This window comes from Anopheles stephensi, chromosome 2, assembly GCF_013141755.1.
Source record: "Anopheles stephensi strain Indian chromosome 2, UCI_ANSTEP_V1.0, whole genome shotgun sequence".
In the NCBI taxonomy this organism is placed as follows: domain Eukaryota; kingdom Metazoa; phylum Arthropoda; class Insecta; order Diptera; family Culicidae; genus Anopheles; species Anopheles stephensi.
The window spans coordinates 92,536,786-92,561,667 of record NC_050202.1 but is presented as its reverse complement, the minus strand read 5'-3'; the positions used below and the strand labels follow the sequence as shown (position 1 = coordinate 92,561,667).

The 24,882-nt window shown below is 45.7% G+C and overlaps 3 protein-coding genes across 10 annotated transcripts in view; 2 read left to right on the top strand and 1 right to left on the bottom strand.

Moving 5' to 3' along the window:
* LOC118502504 (microtubule-associated protein futsch) overlaps nucleotides 1-24,882 on the top strand; it is a 44,630-nt gene continuing 19,748 nt past the window's right edge. For 3 of the 8 annotated variants that reach the window (XM_036034737.1, XM_036034739.1, XM_036034740.1), the window contains exons 1-5: nucleotides 2-2,425; nucleotides 16,073-16,171; nucleotides 24,158-24,330; nucleotides 24,405-24,627; nucleotides 24,698-24,856. In XM_036034737.1, coding sequence (XP_035890630.1) covers nucleotides 2,206-2,425; nucleotides 16,073-16,171; nucleotides 24,158-24,330; nucleotides 24,405-24,627; nucleotides 24,698-24,856 — 874 coding nt within the window. In that variant the 5' untranslated portion in view covers nucleotides 2-2,205. Of the gene's footprint in view, nucleotides 2,426-16,072; nucleotides 16,172-24,157; nucleotides 24,331-24,404; nucleotides 24,628-24,697; nucleotides 24,857-24,882 lie in introns of all 8 variants that reach the window. The other 5 variants (XM_036034744.1, XM_036034741.1, XM_036034743.1 and 2 more) reach the window with 3 other exon arrangements.
* Nucleotides 14,744-16,044, bottom strand: LOC118502512. The gene is made up of 2 exons (XM_036034755.1): nucleotides 15,419-16,044; nucleotides 14,744-15,349 (listed from the first exon to the last, which is right to left on the bottom strand). Exons 1-2 carry the CDS (start codon nucleotides 15,501-15,503, stop codon nucleotides 14,880-14,882), a joined length of 555 nt encoding a protein of 184 aa, XP_035890648.1. The 5' UTR covers nucleotides 15,504-16,044; the 3' UTR covers nucleotides 14,744-14,879.
* LOC118502513 lies at nucleotides 20,783-22,606 on the top strand. The gene is made up of 2 exons (XM_036034757.1): nucleotides 20,783-22,125; nucleotides 22,185-22,606. The coding sequence occupies exons 1-2, from the start codon at nucleotides 22,068-22,070 to the stop codon at nucleotides 22,538-22,540; spliced, it is 414 nt and encodes a 137-aa protein (XP_035890650.1). The 5' UTR covers nucleotides 20,783-22,067; the 3' UTR covers nucleotides 22,541-22,606.

Below are 24,882 nucleotides of genomic sequence, written 5' to 3'. Positions count from 1 at the left end.
GCACAAACAAAAAAGTGAGCAGGGAGCATACGCATATCCAGAAACACCAACACACATGGGCCACCAACACCGGTAGCGCACGAAAATCGAGTCGAAGCATGCGCGATCGCCGAATCTCCGTCATGTCTGGCATGTTCCTCCGACTGTCGCTTCCGATCTCCGGTTCGCTCTCTTTCTTTTTCCCGTCCGTTTCGTCAGGTTTTCCACTACCGTTTCTGGAAAACGGTGTGTTTTTGTTGTTGCCGTTGTCTTTCTATTTCTTCCGCTCGCATGACACACGAAACTGCGGAGCGCACGAGCCGGAGAAGCTCGGAGAAAACACGAATGCACGAACCCTGAAGCAGCATTTACAGCAGCAGCCAGAAGCAGCCTGTCGTCAGTCGTGTCTGTCATACTGAATTCGTTTTCGCAGCAACGCGCAGGTGACTTGGCCACTCAGTAAATGCCGGTTAAATAAAAGTGATCTCTCCCCGGGGGCAAACGCAATACGGTTCGATCCAACCAGGCAAACGTAACCAGCAGAAACGCAAGCGAATACAAATCGTAACGAAGAAACCGCAGAACAGCACGGAAGCAAGTGACCAAAACCATCGGTGTGTCAGGATAGCAAAACCCGAACTTGCAATCAGTTGTGATAGAGTGGGCTGCGAAGAAAGACAGACAGACCGACAGCGATCTCAAGTGCGAAACCCCGTTTGACCCAACCAAAGCCTGAAGGGAAAGAGAGATACGAGACAGCAGATAGCAGAAGATATTTAATCGTAAAAAATCTAGTGCAATATCCTTACGACACGAAAAGTCCGGAAAATTGACCCCAAAGAAAACGCGACCCCTCCTCCACGTACAGGTCCACAGAAAAAGGGGAAAACGGTTCCATCCGTGAGTTGTGTTGAGTGTGAGTGTGAATCATCGTCATTTTCCGTCGTCGTCGTAGGACAAAAAGGCTCGGCCAGAGTGTGAGAGAGCAAAAGAGAGTGCACGGGCATCGAAAAGGAGACTTTTCATGTACATTTAGTAGTTATACGTCAAGGAAAGCAACTGTTACGTTACCATACTCGGTCTACAGCCATACACCATAACGGCAAAAGGCAAACCCCTTAGTGCTATCGCTTCACTGAAGCCATTCGCCGTGTTTTCCCGTGGAAAATAGTTATTTGAACGCTGCACAGAATCGATCCTTCGCGTTGGACTTTCAAGCCAAGCTTTGCCAAGCTTTCTCGCAGTGAGCGGGTGCGTAACGGGAACTAACGGACAGAGTTAGGATTATTTAAAGTAAAGCAGCTTCAAACCTAGAATTAGAAAATCATTAGGAATCATTAGAGTGCGTGTAAAAACCCGAACGTGATTAGCTGTGTGCTATAAGCATAACACAAACCTCCACACAAGTATAGAGGAAAACGCAGTGTTGCGAATAAATTGACACATCTCTTCCTGGCTCTGGCAGGATCGATCAAGTAGGCGGCTTGGTGTTAGTGTCATCATCATCAGCAGCATTCGTGCTTTCCGTGGTAGTGAGTGGTGTGTGTATGTGATTGTGTGGTTGTGATAGGCCGAGGAAAACTTTCGACTCCGTAGACACGGGAAAACCCTTACCGGACGCTCTCTCAGCTTTTCCAACGCGGTTCGAGAGAGCAAGCTTGCAAATCGCAAAGCGGTGAGAGAGAGAGCGAGAGTGTGTTGGACTCACCCCGAAAGGATTTCCCTTTCGACGCAGGGAGCGAACAGTTTTCCGCGATTCTGGAACAAGGCTAGTGGACTCGGTGTCACTGTGTTAGTCGTGAGCGATAAAGTGCATAGACAGGACACGCAGTTACGGGTGTGTTTCCGTTAACCACAGGAGAAAAAGATATATTACCGACCACCAACACTACTAATCTACTGCTGGCAAGTGTATCTCCACAAATTTCTTCTCGGCAACGGGTTCACGCGCTCCGGCCAATTCAGGTTACTATTCTCAGACGATAAAGAAAGCACACTTGTGGAAAATTACTGCGTACTGCACTTCGTCCGTTGCGTCCTCTCGCCAACTGACATCCAAGTGACTGACCCGATATCCTGAAAGTGACCCTATTGCGAGAAGCTGCGCAAAAACAGTCCGTTCGATACCGTCGTCAAAGTCGTCGTCGTCGCTCTTTGCTGTATACAATATTCCATTTGTTCGATTGAACTTTGAGTGAAGAGCAAGACCGGGAAGAAAGCGTCAGCATGGATCAGGACCAGGAGCACCAGGTGGCTCCGCTCGAGGTGAACGGGGGCGAAGAGCATCAGGGCGGTAGCATCGATATCGGGGCAGGTTCTGACGGGCCACCGAGCATTATTGGTGTCGGTCCGCCGAGTCCGCTTACCGGGTGCTATCTGTTGATTGTCATCGGTGAGCCACACTCGCAGGACCATAAGGATATCATTCTCCAACGGCTAATCAAAGGTAGGTGTATTTTTACATTCTTATCCAATTCCATTTCCTTTGCTTTCGGGTGATGTAAAAGCTGGTTCGTTCGTTCGAACCGTTTGTTTATGACAGTCGCTTACGTCATACGACGGCGACTTCGCGAAAGAAAGCAACCGCATAAGGGATGCACGGTGTCTTATTAGCGATTGCGGGTCGTAAACCCGTAAGGGAGGAACAGATAATCCACCACCGCCATTGACGCTGACCGGAAAAAGAGCCGTTCTGTACGATCGTTAGCAATTAATTACATCATCCGCCCGGTGCCCGGTCATGCTTTCGTGCAGTTGGTCCGCCCAACAAGGGCACACAGACGATCCCCGGCTCCATTACAAGCGGCAGACAGGCCTAGACGGGAGAGTCTTTTCTATTATGCCGATTGCTTTGTCGCGGAATGGGCGATCCATTTGCGTGTCCTCAGTTCCTGCCACTTCCCAACCGCGCCTCGTTCGCCGAGGGATGTCAAAGTCAGGATGTCCTGACGATAAAAGCGTAGGCAAATATTAGCTGATGCCGGGTGTCTGGAAATGGCCGGTGTTTCGGTTCAGGGATAACCGGTCGGATAAAGCGAAAGTATAATGAAATTATGCGACTGAACCAAGCCCCTCTAGAAAAAAGGAGACCATCCTTTTCATACATTGCTAAGTGTAGAAGGATAGGAAAAAACAAGAATTATTAGCCAGTGAAAGGGATTTGTTTGAGAAAGTTCATCAGACTTTGGGGGAAAAAGCTCTTTTTTGGAAGAAAACTTTTCCAAGGATTCAAGACTCCAAATTGGGTTTAATGCGAGGCTGCGAATAAATTAGTAATTTATTGGTTTGCCTCAAATGCTCTGCCCAAGTCTATGCTGCTGACCTTAAGGATTACGCACCTAATAGCGTGTTAAACGTAAGTAAAGAAAATCTATTTTGGCAAGCATTTTTCGACACCTTTTGGTCCTTTGGTTATATAGCCTTAGGATTAATTTCACAACACACATACACACGTGAGCAGCTCTCGGCAGGCTCCCAATATCAATCAAATGGTAAAATTTTATTTCAATATGATTTATGACAGCAAGGCATCACATTGTGGCTTGGTTTTGTGTTCCGACGTCTCATGTTTGCCGCACCGCCATTAAACGTCTGACAAGTAAATATTATCCTGCCGCACACACACACACACACACACACATTAGGTTTCGGAAGGCAAACAGAGCGAGAGCTTTGGTCGGGATTAGGCAGTGGTGGTGTTAAGTGAAACTCGTCTCGTTTCGTAATATAAATAGGCCGGAAAATTCCACCAGGATGCCCATTGGCATCTCCGATGGAATGCCACCGCGCTGGGTCGTTCGCTCTGATCGTCGTGCGAAAAATACCGGTCCTGTCTACCGGGTGGGATGTTCTATGAAAAGGCATTTACGTCATTTTAGGACGAGCGAGGAAAATATAAATTTCCATTTCACTTCATTCGAGGCGATAAGATAGAGCGTACCGGTTAAACTCCGCAGCTCTTTAATCGTGCACCAGCTCATCCGTTACTTGTTTGCTGGTGAAAAGCACCGACCCAGTAGTGCGAACATGGAAATGGACGTCATTAGGATCAATGGACGGAGGTGTTCCTGTTTGCTGGGTGGGGTTTACGAGTTTAAAAAGGAGTCTCACATTTTCCAACAGTTTCAAACGAGTCGGGAGCTTTTTCTTTGGTGGTGTATTATGTCGGGACACACCGCAGAATGGGAATGGTTTTGTGAAGCGTACAAATTGTGAGGTGTTGCCGGTCGTTATTTACCACTCAAAGAGCTGGAGGACAACCACAAGCTGACCGTGGCACAGGATGGTATAGGCAGACCCACCCGCACGGCCACACAGGTGCAGAAAAAGCAGGTCCAGGACGGTAACTCCCTTTTTCCTTTTGGATGAGAGGCGGCCATTGTAATCAATTTCGTTGGAGTTGTTGTTTTTACACATTTTCTTGAGGACTTTCTTTACCACATCGAGAACGAGTAGCGAAAGGAAAACACACAAGCATCCGGCATGTAATATAAGAGCTGTTTCTTACACCACAGGTACAGGCAGGACTTCGTACCATTTGTTACTTTGCACAGTAAAGCCTTATCACAGACCTGCCTGAGTCGTGCATTGAATGTCCTTTAACGACAAGGAGCAAACGAGACCGATCCACATCTCGCAAGTGTTTCATCTTCTGCTTACTTCCTGTATTTGTTGGTCGATCCTACTTTGTATTCCGCTCGGGAGGTTTGTTATTTCCGATGACAAAACGAGTGTGCTCTCGAGCGAGGCCCAGAATTTGATGGGCTCGTGGAGCGTGGAGAGCAGTAATCTTCAAAAGCCCCGTGTTGGCCATGCGTCTGTCTCGAGGTCGCATACAAAGACGTGTGAGCCTGGGCCGTCAAGTAGTGGAACCTTATAGCAGCAGCCGATTCGATAGCCTCTCGCCTTTTGCCGATGAAGAAGAAAAGCACACACACACACACGTACCAAACTCGGTGGAAAACATCGAATCGATACCGGTGGCCGCATATCCTGAACGCAGTTCTATTTTTGACCGGAGCAATGGCAAGCGTTTCCGAGCTTTTGCTGTTGCTGCCACCACATATCGGTCGATTATACGCATTGCCGTTTTCGTGTCACACTCAACCCCAGCTTAATAACAACATCGTAGCAGTCGTTGCAATCGGTGCTGTGGATGCGTTTTGCGTGCGACATGCAAGGTAGGTTCGTGCAGAAGAACGAACAAAAAGAAGCAAACGGGAAAGAAAACCTCAAAACCGGCATTAACATGAACGAACAGCCAAACCAGGCCAATCGAATCAAACGAGCGAGCGAAAGAGAACGAAGAGCGCGATAATTTATGAATTGAACTACTGTTTTGGGGCCGGAAATGCTTATCGCACGAGCCCTTTTGGCAAAACTGACAAAACCCTTTTTAAGCCCTTAGGCTCTCGGAGGCCCCAAACTTTGAAGCTCGTTCAAAAGTTCCGAATTCTGAAAATGTTGTTTTAAAAGGGGTACGTCGTGAATGTGAATGGCAGAGAATAAAACGCCGTAGAACTATGGCGTTTTTTTTCGCCGTTGCTTTAGTCCTCAACTCTATTGTTCTGCAAATCCTGCAGATCCTTTCTGGTGTTTGATTTACATCGCTAGCAATCGCAACAAAAAACTGTTTTCGACTTCGCTTCATTTTACTCGCTGAGCTACCCCAGCCCTAGGTTAGTGGCCTGAAAGCATTGAAAGAGGAATGTTTGTCAAACATGAAAACAGGCATTAGTGGTGCTTATCCGTTTCGTGCGCTCGAGGGAAATTTCATTCGACGGTTCGCTCGTTCGTTTTATTTTTCTCCAACGTGAAAAACGAACCGTGAAATATGTTTCCCACTTTCGTCGAAATTGCGTCATCATTTCGGTAATGAGATTGTATCTCATGTGCATGAGTGTGGCTTTTCAGAACACATAGACGCGCGATGGTGATGCGTTGTGGGATGCCATAACGAGTGGCGTGTTTTCCGGGGAGTGACATGGCCCACGAGACGCCGTTTGATGTTGTTTGATGGATGCAAACGGCTCTTGATTCAAATATCCTTACAACCGTAGCGAAGGATCCGCTCCACACTATCCGATCTGTGAAATAAGTGCCTATGCTGCTCATTAAGTGCAATCACTTGCCAGCCGTCCAGACTAAGTGGAACCGAAATCTGGTCCACTTAGCACAGCACCAAGAAGGAAGCAAAACAACATAGATGTGGTTGATAGAATAAAAAGGAGCCACCAGAAAAAAGGGCCGCTATCTGTAGCAAAATTTTTATGACCACACTTCGCCTCTTAAGCTATTTTTCGTTTTCGCTACTCGGTATGGCCTGCCGTTCGACTGCAAATTTCCCACGACCCACTGACGGGATTTTGGCACAAGCGGATGGATGTTTTTTTTCCTCGGGTCGTAAGGATCCAGCCCGTCTGGCTACGGTCCAAGAAAGAGGCCCGCTCGAACCACCAGCCGGTCCGGCCGGTCCATCACCACTTAACGGGCGAAAGATTCTAAAGCAAAACCACCAACCAAACCACCCGGCGATCTCTCCGTCCACGGCTCCGAGCCACCTATCAGCCGGTCCAAAATCGAATGCGGGTAGAAGTTTGTGCGCAAACGCATCACACAATGCTGTTTTCCCGCACTCCTTGCTAACCGACGACCCAAGTCCCAAGGGTTGCAGGGATGACGGTGAAGTTTCTTCAGATTTACCTGCACTTCTTGGAGCTTTTTTCCGATTTTCCGCTGACTTTCGAGCTTTGCGTGGGGCAAGTTTTAAGTTGGATATAGATTTTATTCCTTCTGCAAATGTACCCACAAAGATGTGAAAGAGTTCCTTCAGGCCAGGAAGATTGCTTCTTTTCAAATTTTATTTCCCGGAAAAAGGCCCACTCAGACGCTTGCCTGTGAAAGGTTTTGTGGAGAGTATAATCATAAAACGATCAAACGATGAATTAGACATGCAATCAGTCGGAAGCCGGTGCGAAGGCTCGACCTCCAGGCTCGAATAGGGCGAGCGAGTCGCGATAACTGCTGTTGGACCTCATTTTTCAGCCTCCCCGTGGGGAAGCTCGTTAGGTGCACGCCGCTACCTGTGTGAAAATGGAAAATTAGACTCCATATCTCGAGCATCATGGCTTGTTTTGTGTGCGAGGAAACAAAAATTCCAACACGCCACCAATGTGTAAGTACAGCAGAATACACAGTAGACCGAGACCGAATTCGAAGTCCTGCCGAGTATCCTGCCGACCAGCCATTATACACTGTACGACCACTATACAGAAGCCGGGCAAAAAATGGTTCCTAGTGTTCATTTAAAATTCATGACAGCCTCACGGGCTGTGGAAGCTAGTGGAGCAGGTCGTGTAGGGATTTTTTTATCCTCTCCCTCAACTCGACTTCCAAAAAAGCGACCTACGTGAGTAAAGTTATATTTAAAAGCACATGCACACACATAAAAGGCACATTTTATGTCGTGCCCTTGGTGTGGTCCTCTCGCACAATGGCTTTATAGCGTGCCGGAATAATTACAGTGTGCCCGAACCGAGAGTCCCGAAACTTGCTTCCTTTTTCCAGCAGCGACCAGCAGTCGATGGAGGCCAAGAAGTCACAAGACTCGGAAGTTTTTCGTGGATGGGATTTCGGGGACGATCCCTTTTTCTAATGTCCTTTTCCCGTACACAGTATACAGTTTGTTTCATCAATTATGCTGACGTGAGTGTGATCATAGATCGAACTCACAGCATAACCGGAGTTAGGAGGTTGGATCGATTGCGGGATGATAAAAAGGTAAAAATGGACGTATAATTTAATTTGTGAAAAAGTTTTATCCGGTAAGCTCAGTTTCACGAGGGTTTGATGAGAGTGCTGGGCTGGGACGAATGTTCGCAATCACATTTTCATAACTAACGAGCTTCGTTCGCGATTCTGTGCATGTGTTTTTTATGGCAGCGAGGAATGTAAAGTAGCTTGTATTCGATAATTGGAACATGAATGAGGTCATTCAGCTTGGCATTATTTCACACAATGACGTGAGTAAATTAAACTGCATTGAAACCTGCAACGGATCAATGGAATGCTTTGACATGCAGAGACGTTTAAACTGACGAGGAAAAACATTGGGAAAGGTTCTTCAAACTTTTGCAGTTGGAGTATAGAGCAGTAAAAAGCGTGCTAAACCCTCCCATCGTTGGGCAATCTAGAATCAGAACCACTTTCCAATTCGCATTTCCAAAACCGGTAACATTTTGCAGATTCACCACCTAACGACGAAAGTTCCAGATCATCCAGACCCCGAAATTGCCTACCAGACTGTGTCTATTGGGCCGTTGGGTTAGACATAAATAATAAAGCTTTCCTTTCGACTTCTTTCGCGGAAGGGTCTAATGGGTGGGAAAAACAACCAAAAATAAACTACCCCCCAAACATGAACGCACCGGCCAGAACTCCAAAAGTAAAGGGTACCAACCGCCCAACCAACCAACGAACAAAAAAGGGGGCCATCTAGACATTGGATATCGATTTCCCTTGGATTCGACATTTACGAAAAGTGGAAAAATAAATGTCGATCCTTTGGGTGCTGGTGCTTTCTTTGACCTGCTCCCCCAAAGGCCCGAATGCAGAGACAACGAACCAACAGCTGAAAAGCGTATCGTGTTACGGGCTGGGGGGTTTTGGGCATGTCAAGTTGTCTGCCGTCACGGGACGGGTTTCTTTTTCGGGAGCCTTAGACATGTTATCGAAATACACCCCAAGGTAACTTGTAGCTGAGGTTAGATGCTTGTAAGCTGGTATTTTCTTTAACCTTCTCAAACACGCACCACACACGCAGACACACCACCACCGAAGGACTGAACGAAACAATAGGGTAATTGTTTTTCAATATGATAAAGTTAGAGTTCTTGATGGAAGGTCATAATTGATGAGGCTTTTCGGAAATCTTACACCACCCGGCTACCATCTAATGGTTTCATTTTCTTTCACATTATAATATGATTGCAAGAGAAATGACAGTAAATCAATTGAGCTTTGCAGCCGTTTTTTTGCGTAAGAAACTAGAAACTTGGTCGCGGTAAGCTCAAATGCGCATCTAGCCGCTCCCGGGGGTAAATTATGTCATCAACGGTTTGTTTACGGAGTGCCCGGATGAACATGGCAGCCGATGATTTTCATCATATTTCCAGCCGCAGACGTTGATGGCTGCCAGAAGAGTTTATATTTTATCATTTCCATCATTCTTCCTCTCGACTGCCGCTAACGCATCGAAGCGAGGCTGCTTCTCGTGCGCAGCGTCACGCTTTTCGGTGAGATAGAACCGAAATTTCGCTGTAGATGCCAGTTATTGACGAAGGCATACCGTCGTGGCTTTCCCTCGGCACCGATATTGCTGTGAAATTCTAATTAGAATATCACACACTTCACGCACACCACCAAAACGCTACTCCATCCCAAGGCCCGAACCATGAGTTGAGCACGATGAAGAGCCCGATGATGCCGGTTTTTTTCGCCCTGGTGTGGAAAAGGGTCTCTAATCTGAACCGACGAATCTGCGACCCGTATAAAAACCACAGCAGCGTAATGAGTACGTACGAGGCCCGTGCTTTCCACTGATTGAAATGACTAGCTTTCAAATACACGAAATGATGACATTCAACCGCTTAGAAAAAAAGGGTTGCAAAAGGAAGTGAATTAAAGTCTTTAAAACGAAACACCACTTTAACCACCGAGTTGTAGCGAGTTGTTGATGAAAGGCCGGTGCATATTACGCAACGTTCGGTTTAAAAACTAACCCCCCCCCCCCCTCCTTACGACTGCATAAACAATTCTACGTATCGCTTGCCGTTCGTCCGTGACATTGATGGGGTTCGTTTCGGAGTTAAATCAAAACAAATACACCCCAGCGAAGGTGCACAATACAACAATGTGACCGACCCGAAGGACGAAAGCGTTACCAAGGCGCTGGGCGATTTGCGTCGTGCGTCATACGGCTGGTTCAGATATTCGACGCCCTGTTTTTTGCTCACGCTCAAGATGCCGCCCGTTGGCGCGGTGTTGTCACTTCTTGTCAGTGATTGGGCGTGTTTGTGCGAGGGTCGGAAAATTGCATAAAAGTTCATAAATTTTTTCTGAAATATTGATAAAACTACATTATCATTCTGTTTGGCATTTTCCTACCGTGCAGGGAATAGACTGCGGAGCCTCCGATGCGTGTATGTGTGCGTGTTATTACCCCATCCACACAACAAACAACCTGCCCGTTGATCGATTTATTTAACGATGACTTGACGAGAAATGTGAAATGTTTGTTTGGACTCTGCTCTGTGGTCTTTTGCCCCTAAAGAACGTAGCCGTCATACACAAATCATCAAACATGTGTGCCTTTCGGTTGTGGAGGTTCAAAAACTTTTCAAAAGAAGGATTCAAATATAAAACCGATTCCCTCTTATTACATTTTGAGCAATTTATCAATCTCGACACCCAGTGGGATCTGCCCTAGTTCGAAGCAAGACCACTACCACAGCTTGCAAAAGTGTTAGTTTTCCGGTTTTCCGAGTTCAACAAACTATGCCCCCCACTTCGAAAGCAAACCAATATTGAATCGGCAAAGCTTTTCACCAGCGATTCCATTGCAAATGCCCTCTTGACTTGTGAAAGGTCGAAGCCGACCTGCGGAGATTATGTGTCGGCTTTGACATTCGCTATTGAATCCGGCGCCATAGGCCATCAACGGTTTTTGGTGGCCGTGGTGACGAATTTCTCTGTGTGTGTGTGTCCTATATTTCGTCGAACGACAGCAATGGAGAAGCTTTGATGGATGGCTTGGAACACAGCTGTGGTGCGTGTGAGCCGTGCCGTTACGCAGTCGCTTTACGTAATTGCGTCTGGCTCCGAATCAATTCGATCCTTTTTTGTTTCCCCAATCGGATATTGATTACCAGATTGCGTTGTGTGGTAGAGATTTGATGGAAGCTTAGTTGGTACATTCGCTATTGAGAATTTTAAGAACGTAAACAGTTTAAGCACAATACTATCCTGATAAGAGTTGAATAACTTCTTCCAAAAACGTGTCCTTCTTCCCACGGACCGAAAGCTGCTCGTTTTGGCACATCCAAATCCATATTTCGCACGACGTTCAGCAATTCGAACTGCGACTGCTTGCCGTGTGCGCCAGCACGTCTGGAAAGGAAAAATACGTTCTGTAAACATGCCAACCAGCCCATCCCCTCGATTCGTGGTTGGAGTTGGCGTGGAAGCAATGGCAAAAAATCGTAATCCCGCGGTAAATGAAATAAGCCTTCCTCTGTTCCGTTCGTCGGGTTCTGCGGCGAGGAGAGTGGGCGATAAGGCGCAGAGGGAACGGCATTCGCATTCATGCCTCTTATTGCTAATCTAATTAACGGAAAGAATAATGAGCTTTCATTGGCTCGGCTCAGCGGCTTCATCAGACGCACGGCCTACCCTGCTGTACGGTATACGGCATACGCACGAAGGAATCTCGAATTTCTCGCTAAGGAAGAACCACCGAGTGCGTATTGGCCACACGCGTTACCACTTGAGGCAGGATTTAGAACCTTTTGCCTCCTCGTTATGCCAACCCTGTCTAGAGGAACCTGTTTACGCGGAATGGAAAACCACCGATCCGACCGACCAAACGAGCCGGCACGTTTACGGTCACAGGTTTGCCATTGGGTTTACTCTATTCACTACTGGCCAACCCTTTGCCTATGTGTGAGTGGGTGTGCGGGTGTAGCACGGATCAACGGGTGGGTGATTGTGCAATCGCTGGGCTGATGAAAAGAACGGTTTGAGCTTGCAATTTATCCTATTTCACAGTTGACTGATTGCCACGTTATTCCACGATTGCCAGACGGACCAGAAGACTTAGACAGCTATTTGAAGACGGTTTCGCTGCTCCTTGTAGGACTTCGCAACGCCGGTGTGCATGACGCTCGTAATTATGATTGCAAAGTGTGTGTGAAAGTGCCAGTTTGATTGAACGATGCGTGACAAAGGGACGCAACAAAGGGTTGATAAAGTTCAACAAATCCTTATGAAACAAGATATTGATTATAACTGATTATACAAAATCTAGTACTTCGATGTTCAACATACGCCGTACGGAACGCAAACCGCTTTAATTAATTCTGTTAGTATTGCGTTATGAATATCTCATTTTCCAACGACCACAGCTTGTATCGCCGTGGTTGCGAAACAATTAAATTTACATCACGGCCACGGCCTTGCTTTTCACAAACACACCCTTAACGCCCACATGTTCGATGGGGATATGTAAAGCCGCCGTTCAACCCTCCGAAGCACCGACTACTCCCATTATGATAGAAAATGCGCATATGCGTCGGAAAATACAGAAAATAAGCAAAAAGTGTGTTAATTGTCAAAAACCCAAACACCGAAAAAACAGAATTTCAACCCTCCAAACCATCAAGAAAGCATAAATCGTCCATAACGTCAATGATTGCGTGACCGGAAATGTGCCGATGGACAGGAGCAGACTGGAAGGGGTGCGATAGGGGCGTAGGAGAACTGAATTTTCACCCCTAACCTCCCGTTTGTGGCGTAAAGTAGGGTAGTTTTATATTCAAGCTTCCAATGAGTGAGTCAGTTTTAATTATTTTAAGGGTTTCCCGTTGTATCGAATGGGAACAGTCGGTGGTCGAAAACTCTCAAGGTTAGATGAGCATTTTAAAATTTATTATTTAAAATTAAATTCCCAAGGATTTATGAACAGTTTTATGAGACAGAAAATTCCCTACACAGTGATAGGATTAAGTGTTTCCAGACGTACGTTTGGTTAAATAAAATGTATTCTACCCGCTGTTACGTTGGTGGAAAATAAAAGCAACCCTTCGAATAGGTTTCACGTAGGTTTTTGTGATGACAGTGCGAAGCCCAAAAAACGCCCGTGACGAGATGGTCGGACGATGTTCCTGACACACGCTATGATTAATATCCGGAAATGATGTCGCCCTACTAGGGCACACATACATGCAGACGGGCAACATGAGCGTCTTTCACCGCACACACTGACGGTACAGAAACTTGCGCAGATGATCGTTTCTGCTTATCAAAAGGCCATGCAACACTGTAAGAGGCAGCAAACTATGATAAACGATTGCACCGTCACTGCAGCCAAGCCTTGGGTTGTTGTGTTCAGACGAAGCGGAAAATGCTCGTCCGCAGCAAGGTAGAGCATGCTAATCACGATAACGTATGGGTTGACCATCATTTTAACCATACTGGGCGGCGAACTCTTACATATGTAGACTGAAACTGGAATGCACCCCTAAGTGCTTTTATATCTGCAGTTGGTTGGAATGTACAATTGAGAGTGGTCAGGGTGTGATGAGCAATGGAAGCAAACAGAAGTTTACATTACCAAAAGTTGACATTACTCAGCTGGCAGCGAACAATCTTTGGGACGATCGTTTGAGGAGTTTTATTGGATGGATTGAATAAGAGAGCATGAGAACTATTCTACTTTGCTATCACTGCTTATCACGCTACAAGAAGCCTTGACTTGTTTCCTTTATCGGTGGTGATTGCAGGCTAAAAATCCCCTTTTGTTCCTTTCGATTATTCATTCTAGTGGTTTCAAATAGCACAAGCTCGATCGTCGACTCGAGACTACTTCATCATCCAACCTGGTGCAATCTCGTTCCAAGCATTATCGCATCCAGTTTAGCTGATTCAATGCTTTCCTAAGACGTGGAGCGCAGGTCATTCATATGGGGGCTATTAAATACTCGTCCAACACTCGCCGTCTGAAGTGTTCGTTTGTTTCCTTTTATGTGTGAGCACAGCACAGACAGTAACGTTTTGTTTTGCTGTCTGCAGCTACAAGCAAAAATGTTCCTAAAAAAATCGTCACATGCGAATCGCGACGTGCGTCCGTTTGCCTCGCGCAATTGCTTCTATCGTCGGCGCAGTTCTACGTCATGCTAGTGATGTCATTCGTATGACCTTCGAGTTTTTCAGTTATGCTTTCTCCTGCTGTGAGCCCAAAAAGGAATGAATCGAACTGTCACCGCACTGAAACAGCTTGGCAGAGCGGCCATACACCCTGAGGATTAGCCGCTTGGTGTGATGATAGAACCGTAAAGGCACGTCCGATTGGCGTGATTGGAGTTTATAAAACAGCGATAGCAGTCTTGAGCTGCCCTAGGGTTTTGCTTCTGTTTAAGTGATGCATTCTCATACGACAACCTTAACCTTGACGTCATGCTCACTTTGGGGACAAATGGAAAAAAGTTTTAAGAAAACGTTCCAAATCTCACAGTAAAATGTACTAATTAATTACACCGGCTTTGAGCTGATGGAAATATAACACGTAACGTCAGCGCATCTTTCAAGCACTTTGGGGCCTCGCGGGTATAGGATGTGCTACGTGATAAAATGTTACCGCGTTAGATTGGAAGAACAATTTCAGCACGGCATTGTCGCGTTGGCTGCAGGCCGGAAACGAAACCCGCCCCAGCCACTCTCATTAATTATGCTTCGCCGAAATGAGATTACTTTGGAAAATTGAAGTCACCGAAACGCTAAGCGACGGGGCGAATCGCTCCAAAGATCCACGGCACATCTCAGGTGGAATGACGTTTATTCGTGATGGACAGAATAATTAATTTCATTGATTACATCACGCCATCAGTGGCAGTTGGACGGATGGAGGACGTGTTTTAAAGCACCTCAGCTCATAGGTTCGGGTCTATCGGTGGTGTTTGTCATCTCATAAACGAATGTGACAATGACGAGGTAAAACGATCAAGCAATTGATTTATTCGCAATAATCCAAAGCTTCACACAAAAGCGATTGGGATTGAGCGCTGCAAAGGTACAAATGGTGCGAAATGCGAAATGACGTCACTATGCAAGACGCCAGCCACCGGAAGTTAAACGAAGAGAACTACAAGACCTACCGTTAGTACGGAATACCATAAACGTCGCAGGTGTTTTATAGGGCCCGCAGCGGACGACGATTTGTACAGCGAAAAGGAAAAGCCGGCTCCTTTGTCAATTTTAGCCGGCACCAGTGTATTGAATCCGTTGCAAAAGTCTCGATCGTTACACGTGTTGCAGCCGACCACCTTTACCGACTTCCAATCACTCAAATCACACATTTTGGAGGACTGCAGCGTGCAACTCTTGACGGTTCCCGATCGGTTACCGTGGGTGTTGGTGAGCTGCAGTTCGAAGCACGCAAACTCACCCGAGCTGGGCGGCTGTGTGTACTGCGTCAAATTCACCAACCGCTGAAGATGTCCGTGAACTTGGTTGACGCGCTCGAGATTGCACTCAACGAGCTCCTCGTGTGATCCGCACGTGTCCCAACCGCAATGATGGCATCTTAGTGCATTAGCGCCTGGAAAATTGAGATGAAATCGTCTCACCGTGGAACGACAGCTTGAAAGCCCCGATGTGTGTAACTAACCCTGCTTTTGTACGTCCATCACAATGGCTAGGATAACCAGCGTAACCGCCACCTTCGCCAACAATCTATCGCGAGAAAATACCATCTTGAAGACTGGTCGGGAAAACTGGCACGGAGCGACTGAGCCGCTGAACGAATCTGAATAAAGCCAAGCTTACCACCATCGGCAAGAGGAACGCAAGCTCACACACTACGTGCCGTTGGCGAGAAAAAGCCTTCAGACGACGGTCAAGGGTGTTGCCAGTCGCAACAATTTGCTTATGCAAGTAAAACTTATCAACAGTTTTCTGCACCCGTGCTTTTTGCGGAGTATGACGCCGATCGGGTATGGATTCGTGATCGTGTGAAGTACCACAATGTACCCCGAGCGAGCCGGCTCCGTGAGCAGCACAATATTTTGGGAGAAGCTCCAAAAGACTAAGACAAACACAAACAGACGAGTGTTGCAGTTGGTAGCATGTTTGCAAAATATTGCACACCGAGCTCTTAGGAAGACTTTTCGTCATCAAGATAAAACCATTTTTCGTAAAAAAAATTCATCAAATGTTTGTCACATTTGGGGCTAAAAACAAGACAAGCTACTGACAACAAGAAAACAAATTTGCTTCGTTATAATAAATTCTTTTCCATTTCCTTTTTCCCCTTTATCCACAGGCTTCCTTTCGTGGGATGTTGTCGATTGCCATGTCGACTTGGAGGAGGAACTGCATACAATTACGTTGCAGGCGTTGGAAGGCGAGGAAGGCAAGCATGGTAAGTGAACGAATTACAATCACATTTTCCTTAGTCTCGTGCTGTAAAGTGCGCTGCATTGTAAAGTCTCGACTTGTTTCTTTTCAATCATTGTACTGCCTATTACTGTGACCCATGCTCAAATCTAGCTGTTTTTACTGTGACCGCAATGAACTACCAACAGTCTGTCGGGGCACACTAAGGCACAGGGGCAGAGGAACAAGCAAGGTCAAATGTAAATTAAATGTTACCAAGCAGATGTAATTCATTACCTGACCTGCCACTAACAGGGGTGTTTTAGGGCTAGCTGCGTAAAGTCAGCCTTAGACGACCGGCGTTCGTGGTCGTGATTGTTGTGGAGAGAGGTTTCGAAACTAATGAAAAAGTTCGACTGAGAGGCTTTTGCCGTGTTCCGTTGCGACCATTTATGGTAATAAGTAACGAGCGTTTGATAAAGTTTTGCAGGATGAAGGCTTACCCATCAGGGCGCGTGAGATCCCGGGTTTTGGGCGTAAACTTTCCTTAAGAAATTAAATTTCATTGCCATTTGTATCGAGCAGAAGCACTATGTAGAATTAAATTTGGTCATAAGAAATTTCTGGACAAGGTATCATCCTTCAGGTGCGGGGATTTAACTTAAATTCGAACGAAGTGTTAAAGGCGAAAACTAATTTTCTTGTAAAAGAGTAAGTTGTAACGAATTGTGTTGAGGTTATAACGGAAAAAAGCTTCAGCATAACTTCCTTCAACTTTCCGCGAACCGAAGTTATTATTCTCCAGAAGAAAAAGTAATTTTCTCCGCGGAACTTAACCTCTCCAAGGTGACAACATAAAGAAACATAGTTTAATAACGCTTACGCCCCGTTTTGACAACTTTTGCAGTCGGCTTTGTACCAGTTTTGTTTGTTGTAAACCAACACCTCTTACAAATAATACAAGGAAAAGATCTTGTAAAGACGCTGGTTTTCCGACGTTGACCTTTTAAGACGTAAACAAAGGTCAAGCCTAGATGGTGTACGGGAGTGTACATTTTTTATGAAGTGCTCTCAGGAACGGTCACGTCGAGAATGAGATAAGTTTATCTCCTACCTAATGTTCAACGGTAAAAAGCGAATCGAATTTTCCAGCAACTACCCTTTTAATGCGAAAAAATTTATACGACCTTAAGAAGGTCGTTGTATCAGTAAGAGGTATAGGATGAATTCTTGGTCCTTGTGCTTCGGCCGGTTCGTTGATCGACTCTCATCTCGATTGGTAGAGCCAGCTGTGTCGTCTTCGTGGTACAAAAAAGTCCATTTCGAGATACACTCACGCTCTCGCTTTTTTTCCTCAAATTTCAGCAATATTTTAATCATTTATTCTATATCAACATATGCCATGTTCAAAAAGCGACACATAACCCAGTTATGCAAAATCGTGCGTTGCATCGGTCAAAAAACTGTCACCACTGTTACAGCTCTAATGGATGAAGCACAGTTTTAGAGTCAGTGCATAACAAGCGATTAAGTATGGTAATCCGTGCTAATCCTATTTTTGCTGCCACGATCCCAGCCTCCAGCCCCGGCACAGAAATCAAAAGCCTTTCGGTGTGTGGTAAGCAGTCGCCGCTGGTTAAAAATCGATGACATGTGCACTAAAAATAGAGTGCAAATCGTGCAGGTGCATTGTAAAGCGTCAGCAGTGGTGCAACACCACCGTTGCCATCAGCAGCATCATCCACGCCATACAGTTCAACTTTTGCCTTACCGTCCTTGGACCCGGCCCGTAGCCGGTGAAGAGGGTAAGTGTGCTCTTTGAGATTCACAAGAAGTGCAATTTCGATCAGGCAGCCGGCTGGCTGTACGCGAATGAAATACAACGCGAAATTGACAGCTTCGAATCGGTTTTGTTGGCGATGCGGCGAAAGAATCGATCGGTCCTGATTGTCCACCGAACGAGCGACAGCGAATGTGATTGGTCGCGTCCAATGTATGAGCCTGACACAATGCCAGATTACAAGTTCGATTGCTTTCCATCGTGTTTTTGTTATGCATTGAGAATGAAAATCGCTTGTTTTCGGAGCAGTGGCAAGACCGAGCAGTTTGTTTGTGTGTTTGCTGATTGGAAATGATGTGTATGTGTGCTTAGCAGCGATACAAATTGCAGTTTCTCAATTGCAGAACAACGCCCCATAGATGAGTTGTGGGAATTTTGTCGCAAAGTAACTATGCGCTCAAGAAGCTGATGTTGCGCAAACCGGCATCTCGGTGATACGGGACTGTACATTTTTGTGTGTGCTGGAAAGCACCATTATACAACGGCACAGTCTGGGCAAGAGCATACATTGCATTGAATTAGAACCGCCCACAGCACATGCATCCATGGCGTCGTTCATGCGAACGAAGGTAAGGAACCTCAAAACCCTTGTGTGACAAAACGATACCTGTGTCTTTTGTTTGTACAGCATACACGAGACCCGAGACCGAGAGTCGTTAAGGTCTCGTTTTCACGGAGTGGAAATTGTGGTATATGTTTTATTCCTTTCCCCATGAATAGCTTGTGAAAGGGTCGAAAATAAAATGCTCCGCAGGGAGAGTTGACTTTGGTTCGCTCTACACCACGCAGAAGTCAGGACCGAATGGCCCAAAGCCGGTCTTAGAATGTGCGTCATTTCTATTTGATTGAAAAGTTCTACACATTTTTATGAAGGTCGCTCTAAGGAGAACAGAAAATAAATGGTACATGTTGTGAGAAATCCATCCTAACGAGTGTAGGCTGTTCCGTGGAAAGAACCACATGCTGAACAGAGTTGGATAACAGTTACAGCTGCTAAATAAAATGGAAGAGGAGACTTGTTTTCTTCTTGCGCATACATTGTAATGGAACCTCATAATGGAAACCTAATTGATTGATTTGAAAACTGACGAAGGGAATTAAATTGATCAACCGTGGATAGGGGGAGATTATAATTTCATTCCAGTGCTTGACACCAAAATCTGCCCGACGTGTCGGGCACGTGAGCACGGACGCGCATGCACGCAACGGCGTATGCGACAGTAATTCCATTAATCTGTAAAAGGGAAATGATATCCTGCCCATCGATTTCCTTCCTAACGAAACTAATTTATGTTCTGTTTAGCTGCCCGTACGTATCGAAGTATCGCACGCACGAAAAAGCTCGTCCTACGAGCCTACGGAAAAATGTCGCCGTGGAGCATTTCCTTTCCAGATTGCCACGAACATTTACGATCGTGCTCAGGCAAATGAATTGATTCGGTATCTCTCTATCGTTGCTCTTGTCGTTTATCAATGTCGGCAGGATAAGGGAGGTTCCGGTTCCAGGCCGCCATACCACACATGAGTGTCTTCGAGGGAGCTACCTTTGGAGACCTTAGGGCGATAAATTATCGTACCCAGCCCGTAGTGTGTACGTGTACACCAATGACACGAACCGGGCCAACTACCGTGAAAGTAGAAGAATCGCTGACAGACGTTGCCTCAGAATGTTGAGCTAAAACAGACCGAGAGAGAGAGAGAGAGAGAGAGATAAAGAGAAAGAAAAATTACACAAAAGTACAACATCGGTGGAGGCGCATGGTGGTAGTGCAATTTCCTGTTTCCTGCATTGCGCTCCAGATGCCTCCAGATGCCTGAGATCGCAGTTAAGTGAAATGGTTGGATTTAGCGATGGCGATAGAACCGAAAATGAGTGGCTGTAGGACTGTTTTTTTTTTTCGTTCGTCCTTTCCACCCACTTCGACCAAACCATCGCAATCTATTCGATCGCATTCTTGCGGGACAGCAAAGTATTTCCCAGAAACTTTTGGCCACCGATATTGATTGAAATGGAAGGCAAAAGTTTACTCAACAAACCGGAATCGTACTTGATTGGCAATCCGTTTGGAATCCGCACCGAACAGACAGCAGAATGGCACGATGCGCGTTTCACGCGAATTACTGTTTGTATCCCCCAAGGAATGGCGCCGTGAAAGCAAAGTTTGATCGTTGGGCAAAAGATTGAAAAAGTCCATTAGATTCGCAGCGAAATTATAAAAACATACCAACAGTTTCCACCACAAAAGGTGCGTTGAAAGAGTTGTTGGCGATGTGTAGAGCCCAATAAAATTGACGTTCGGCTTCGCTGTGTGTGTTGCGTGGCTCGTGCTGAATGTTTGAGTAGCTGTGAAGCGTGATGGACACTCGTCAGGATTTTAATAATCCTTGCAGCATAATTTATCCCACTCACGTTGAAAGCGGTTCATAATGAACTTGTTTTTTTATTCATAAGAAACCCACAATGAACTAATCTACACAACAATCTCTTGCGTTTGGAAAAAGGGTTTCGTACTGGGCAAAGTGGATTATGTACGGTAATTTGTGCCTTTTTCCAGGTGGGTTAGCAAATATACCCTCGGAGGCGTTGAAACAGAGCTAAACTTTGCACGGTGTTGCTCCATTTTGAGTGAATCACCGTAGACAAAACCGAGTGGGTCAGATTGTGGAGATTACCATCAATAAAACATACATGTCCCAAGGTATGTAAGCAAATCCAGCCACGATACAACCTCAAGTGACGGGCTGACTGCTGAAGTGGTTGATTGGTTTGAATTGACCTTCTTATCGATCAATGGCCATTCTAACGAGATGCATATAAATACGTCCACTGGGTCCATAAGCATCGGATAGTGGTCTACCTCAGCTTAACAGTTGCAGTCACAGTCGGGTGCGTTACGCACAGCAGATAACATAAAAACATGTTGAAAGTTCTTCTGGGACTAGCCGCGCTGAGCATCGTGCTCACGGTGGCAACAGGACAGACAACAACTGCTGCACCAACAGAAACTCCCACCGCCGCCGCAACGACAACAACGATCAGCTCTAGCACCGCGGCATCTGGTCAAGCTACAACTACTACCGTCGCACCTGAATCAACGTCCGCAAGTGTTGAGATAACGACACCTTCTGGTGCCCCGAAGGAAGTGACATCGTCCGTTTTACCAGTTCTATTAGGAGCGTACGTAGTGTTGTCGATCTTAATCAATTAACGTTACAAAGTATTACGATGAATCATTAAAAGTGAAAATATGGGTTATGAAGATAAGCAGTGCTGATGTGGAGTTGGCAGATGTTTAGTTATCGAACGTACACAGTTACCCATTGGCGATTCTGAAATGAAATAAAATTGCGAGGAAACTTCAATTACTGCCAAACATTGTTGCATGTTTTCTCATTAAATCAGATTATATCTCTCGACGCTTGCTTCCAGAAATTGTATAAAAATGGTCAACCAAAGCAAATTGAGATGATTGCGTCGACCGGTGCATTTAACAACAACATTTTTTGTTTGCCAAGTGTTCTGCTGCTTCATAGTTCCAGAATTGTTCTTGTGACAACCACAACCCCTGAGCCAATATTTTGATTAAACACAAGCGATGGTTAAATTTTCCAAAAAACCCTATTCATCGATGTCTCTATTCACCTTTGACTGTGTGGTTTACGTAGGCTTGATTTTTTTAAATAAATATTGACACAAGCTACAGAAACATGCTTGAGCGAATCATTCCATGGCACGTTCCTCTCATTTTCGAGACCTTTTTTGACGTCTACCTTTGGCCACTTTCTGCAGCTTTTTTTAATATCTGAGAAGAGTAGAAAATTGGGTTAAGTGAACTAGCGTACACTGTTGCGAAAATCAAGCATTCTTACCCATACATGCGTATTTGTCAGAATAAAGATAACGCAAAAATAAGCAGCAATACTATCAAAGTCAATCACTCCACACTTGTCGCAATACTGCGAACACGGTCCGGCTTCACCTTCTAGTGCAAAAGATACACTCAACATGGATAGGTTTAGTGGGCTGAGAATAGATAAGCATCGATATAAAAAGCGGAGTCGGAAGTTTTTATAGGCCAGATGGACTGTAACCTTACACGAAATGAATTACACTCCAAAGCGAGCCATTTTCGCATTGCTTTTGCTGTGCATCCAACAAGGTAAGGCGATTTCGCGCAAGTGGGTTGTTCACGGTTGATAATGTATTGGTGTATTTCAGCACAATCTCTCCAGTGCTATGGATGCTTGAGCAACGTGAGCTTTGACAATTGTTCCGATAAAGCCGTCAAGCTGGATTGTGACACATATAAGCCAGAATTTCCAGAGTTGGCGAACGGAGCATTTGCGTGTGCGAAAGGCAGTGGTACCGGGCTGCAAGGGAAGATTTTCATGAAAACGTGCGTTCCCGATATGTCGGAGACAGTTCTTTGCGCCCAGCTTGCGGAGGAGACATTAGGTGGTAAAGTGGAAGTATGTAAAGTGTGCAAAGATAAGGATCTATGTAACGCTGGCAGTGGGCTAGCGTTGACAGGAGCCCTAGTACTGCTAACTGTTGGTCTAATGTTAGGAGCGTGAAGTATTGGTGTATCGCTCGTGGGGCAGAGACAATAAATAAGGTGACAAATAATTAATCCACTGAAATCCACTAAAACTACTTCAAATCCGCCACGATCCGCTAGCAATATCACAGCTGTGCAGTTTTAAACACGCGCCATTCTACACCCTTGGGTACAAAATTCTAGCGAAACATACATTTGAGGCAAACGTGACAATCTTTTGGTGGTAAAAAGGGTAAAGAACTAGCAAATCATCACAATGAGAATTGATTACACAAGCACACATTTTTGAACAATAAATCCCATTTTTGCGATGTTCGCGAAAACGGCGCACACGTGGACAAGGATGATGCCCCAAAATACTTCAATGTTATTCGGGCACCGGGTGTTGCGAGCAGTATCCCGTGTACACGTTGGCTTGTTTCAACATAACAAAAAGCGCAACGATCTGCTGTGCAGCGATTGTGTGAGTGTGTGTGTGTGTGCGTTTGTAAGTGTGCACAAAATGGGTTTCGGCTAAAGTGGTTAAAAATACATGAATATGCAAATTTCCTGCAGTGGACCGGGCCCGGGCCACGGAGCAGAAGTGGCTTATTCGTGGACTCTATACAACGAAATCCAGGATCGTCGCAGGAAGACGCAAATGGGAAGGATAATGAAAAGCACACATACATAAAATCTGTTACACTTCACTTTGACCTTCGCGCCAGTCACACCCGTTACCGCTGGTCCGTCCCCGTGCAAGCCGCCCTTCCAGCATAAGTGTTTTGAAGGGTCACATGGCGTGTAACCAAACCTCACGATACCGGAGCGACGTGATGAATGCTGCAGCCACATGAAGTAACACTTGGGCACCAGCACTTTTCGCATCCCTCGAGGCATTCTTTCCATGTGCCGCTGTTCGCATCCGAACCGAGGCGCACGTTCGAAAGCGGTACAGTTTGCCCAGTGGGACTCGAAGAACTGCTATAAATTTCATAACTCTCGTTTCGATGATGTGCTTGCGGTTAAAACACAGTTTTGGCGAAACATTAGACGTGTGCGAAAGTTATTCAATATGTGGGTTTTCTTATTTTAGTACACCAGTGTGTGTTCATGTGGGACCGTTTTTTGGAGCAGAGGTTTAAAGGAACCTTAACACTGGAACTTGAAAACTAACCTTCAAATCTAGCAACCGCGTACCGTGCTGCGTGCGGTTTAATGGCTTTTAATAGCTTTTCGAACGTCCGTATAGACCACTTGCTAAAACTTGATAAACGAAATAATGTCGGCAGCGGGTTGTCGAGAAAAAAAGACAATCAATAACTTCTTCTACATCTCGAGCACCGCAGACATCCTTCTTACTAATGTCTTACAGCCGTAAACGTACAAACTTTACTCGTTTTTTGTGTCGTTGGAGTGAACAGCAAATGGATTTCAATGTGCATGACTTCGTGCTCGTTCTGGAAATTATGTTTAAGAGATGTTATCTGCCCGCGAGTGGTGCGCAAATGTATGTGTGCCCAGCGTATTTGTTTGATACTAGAAAGATTGATTGCCAACTCTGGCTGAAGTAAAGATTTCCGAGAAACGAACTCTTTCGTGTTGTTTTACCGGGGCAAATGTCATTATTAAGTTCTGAACTTTCCATTCGCAGGTGAACGATTGATTCAGTATGCCAGCGAAAATCTGGTTACTGAAATCTTGATTCATCCACAAGTCAACACCTTCATCCAATGTATCCGGAATCTGCTGAGTAGCTTCACTCGGCACCGTCACATCATCCATACGGGCTACACGTTCTCAGGAAATGGATCGTGGATATTACAGGTACAGCACAGTTTGTCAAATTATTTCAATTGATGTCTCATTTCTAATAACCTTGCGCGTCCTTCTGATTTCAGGACGGAACATTTTCAGTGATGGATTTCATGGAAGCATTCCAAGAGCACGAGGTACAGCGCGTACTTCGTGCCTATCCTGACACGATCACTATGGATATACACTGTGCTCCCGTAGGCCAGTGGCACACGATCCAAGAAAAGTCCTTCTCGCGACTCTGCCAGCTACGCCTGAATCCGGTGGACGTGCTGAGCTCGGGCAGTGAAAAATTGACTGCATTTGTCGGTAAGCTGCGGATGATTTCAGAATTTTCGTACCAACACCCGCTTGAACCTATCCCGTACCCTTTCTGCAGCTTATTTATCGTCGATGATCATACCGACGGAAATATCAGAGCTTTTGGAAAGCTCCGATGTGGTTGGCAACATCCGTTTTAGCCACCCAACCTTGTACGTCTTCCCGGGAGGGCAGGGAGACGCTGCACTGTTTGGAATCAACGGCTTCAACATGCTAGGTAAGGATGACGGCGATTTTACGGCC

Bases quoted from the DNA above. Each gene is read 5' to 3' on its own strand.
- LOC118502512 (XM_036034755.1), bottom strand. From the start codon at position 15,503: ATGGTATTTTCTCGCGATAGATTGTTGGCGAAGGTGGCGGTTACGCTG. The intron at 15,350-15,418 runs GTTAGTTACACA...TCAATTTTCCAG, and splicing joins GATGGACGTACAAAAGCAGG to GCGCTAATGCACTAAGATGC.
- LOC118502513 (XM_036034757.1), top strand. From the start codon at position 22,068: ATGAATTACACTCCAAAGCGAGCCATTTTCGCATTGCTTTTGCTGTGC. The intron at 22,126-22,184 runs GTAAGGCGATTT...GGTGTATTTCAG, and splicing joins TTTGCTGTGCATCCAACAAG to CACAATCTCTCCAGTGCTAT.